This window comes from Penaeus vannamei, chromosome 37 (genome assembly GCF_042767895.1).
Source record: "Penaeus vannamei isolate JL-2024 chromosome 37, ASM4276789v1, whole genome shotgun sequence".
Classification (NCBI taxonomy): Eukaryota; Metazoa; Arthropoda; class Malacostraca; order Decapoda; family Penaeidae; genus Penaeus; species Penaeus vannamei.
The window spans coordinates 5,966,183-5,968,682 of NC_091585.1; the positions used below are offsets into that span (position 1 = coordinate 5,966,183).

Consider the following 2,500-nt stretch of genomic DNA (forward strand, 5'->3'; position numbering starts at 1 on the left):
TGGAGGGAGAGGAGAGGAGAAAGGGGGAGGGGCGAGGAAATGGTGGAGGGAGAGGAGAGGAGAAAGGGGGAGGGGGAGGGAGGGAGAATGGAAATTTCTGCTTTGAACTTCTGCTGCACTGTTTAATGTCAATTAATACTAACTGCAAACGCTTTTTCGCTTTCAGTCAGTCAGTCAGTTTTGCCGCTTGACAACCTGTCTGTCAACCCGACTGTCTGTTCGTTTTCTTTATTTCTTCTTGTCTTCCGGTTTGCTTTTAAATGTGTTTTTTTCTTTCTTTCTTTCCTTCTTTCTTCCCGTCCCTCTCTTTGTCCCTGTGTCTCAGTCTCTCGGTTTCTCTTTCTTTCTTTTATTTCTCTCTCTTCCTCTTTACCTATTTATCTATTTATCTATCTATCTATCTCTATCTCCAGCTCCATCGTTATTCTTTCTGTCTATCTGTCTGTCTGCATCTATCCGTCTTTCTATTTACTTATCCATCTATCCAGCTGGTTCCCTTTACATATTTCTTTCTATACACACTTCCCCTTTTCTCTCGTTCTTGTTCTCCCTATCTTTCTTCCTCTCCTCCTCTCTCCCTTTTTTCTTTAGGCCTATTGAAAACCCACTTCCCACGTCTTGTTGAAACCTCCGGACGTTTCTTCCATGGAAAACCTACCCCCCCCCCACTACCCTTTCTCAACTTGACCACACTCCCTCTTAGCTCCCCCCCTTCCCTTCTCTCTCTCTCTCTCTCTCTCTCTCTCTCTCTCTCTCTCTCTCTCTCTCTCTCTCTCTCTCTCTCTCTCTCTCTCTCTCTCTCTCTCTCTCTCTCTCTAAATAAATAAATATATATATATATATATATATATATATATATATATATATATATATATGTCTTTTCATCTATCTCTCTATTCATCTATCTATCTCTTTCTCTCTCTCTATCATTATATCTCCCTATATCTATCTCCAACCCAATCTCTTCCCTCCTCAGCCCCCCTTCTCTATCTCTATCTATCTATCTTTTCATCTATCTGTCTACCTATCTTTTCATCTATCTATCTATCTCTGCCTCTCTCTCTCTCTCTCTCTCTATCTTTAAATATCTTTCTATCGACCTCCTATCTTTATCCCCCCCCCCCCTCCCCAACCCTCAATCCCCCCAACCTCGCCTCTCCCTCTTGCCCATTTCAGTCTCCTTTTTACCCCAATACTTCCACCCCATCTTCCCATTTCCTTCTCTCCCTAACCCACCCTCCGAACCCCCTCCCCCTTCCCTTCTCGTATTCCACTAACTGGAGTCGAGGTCTCACGGCCTCCCCCTCCCCCCTTCCCCCCCTTCCCGTGCCCTTCTAGCCCCCCCCCTCCCTGCCCTCCTCTTTGTGGCTGCTTCTTGTTTGTGTCTTATTTCTATTGCGCGACTCTTGGGTTTTCCTGTTGTGTGTGTGTCTCGGAACTCTCTCTGTGTCGCTGGTGTTCCCGCTCTCTCTCTCTCGGTCTCGCTTTTTGCCTGCCTCGGACTGACTGACTGACTGACTGACTGACTGACTGACTGACTGACTGACTGGCTGGCTGGCTGGCTGGCTGGCTGGCTGACTGTCTATCTGTATGTCTGTCTGTCAGTCTGTCTGTCTGTCTGTCTGTCTGTCTGTCTGTCTGTCTGTCTGTCTGTCTGTCTGTCTGTCTGTCTGTCTGTCTGTCTGTCTGTCTGTCTGTCTCTCTCTCTCTCTCTCTCTCTCTCTCTCTCTCTCTCTCTCTCTCTCACCCCAGCCACGCCTTCGATACTATCTTGCCACTAAATATCATGATGAATTCATTAAAAAGACTGCCTGATGGTATGAAGACTTTACACCTACTAACCCTGATCATTTTAATAAAACTCTGTCGACAAATTGGCAATATCATTAATCTGCTACAACCTAAAAGCCAGAGGGGAATTTTCTTACATGAAACTTCTTAGAAGGTTCATGCGATCTACAGTAAGTCAGCTACAACAACTTGGGGAAAAAACGGACTTTGTTGGGATCTCGTGTTTTAGTAAAAATATCAATGAGATACTAACTCCAAAACGGGAGGAAAGATTTTATGTCTGGGCAGAAGCAATTGACTCCGTGGATAATGTAGGAAAGGATTAAAGGCAATACATACAGTATAACACCCGCCGACATCTAAAAAGGGTAGCCTCATCTCTCCTCAAGAGATGGTGTGAGGACTTCTCTTGATCATCTTCCATTATTCATGCGCAGGTGCTCTCTTAAATCAAATTAGAAAAGCGAAATTAACTATCAGGTCCAACTTTTAGAAGAGGCCGATGCACCACTCTTTGCAGCCATTAAGCCTAGCAAATCTACTGCACCTGGGGATGATGGACTCACTTTATCATCACCCGACTCCTGGCAAAGGTATAGGTAAGGGGAAGAAATCCTCTTATTGATCTCTTCAACTTGACCAACACAGCAGGCATCTTGCCTACTGCTTGGAAACGAGCAACCGTCATTCCCATCCCTAAACCAGGGCG

General features: G+C 45.2%; 1 protein-coding gene across 1 annotated transcript in view; it reads left to right on the forward strand.

Moving 5' to 3' along the window:
- Nucleotides 1-2,500, forward strand: part of LOC138859623 (adhesive plaque matrix protein-like) — a 23,328-nt gene that overhangs the window by 20,677 nt on the left and 151 nt on the right. Inside the window, exon 14 of the mRNA XM_070115413.1 lies at nucleotides 2,272-2,384. Within this exon, the coding sequence (XP_069971514.1) occupies nucleotides 2,272-2,384 (113 nt within the window). The remainder of the gene's footprint in view (nucleotides 1-2,271; nucleotides 2,385-2,500) is intronic.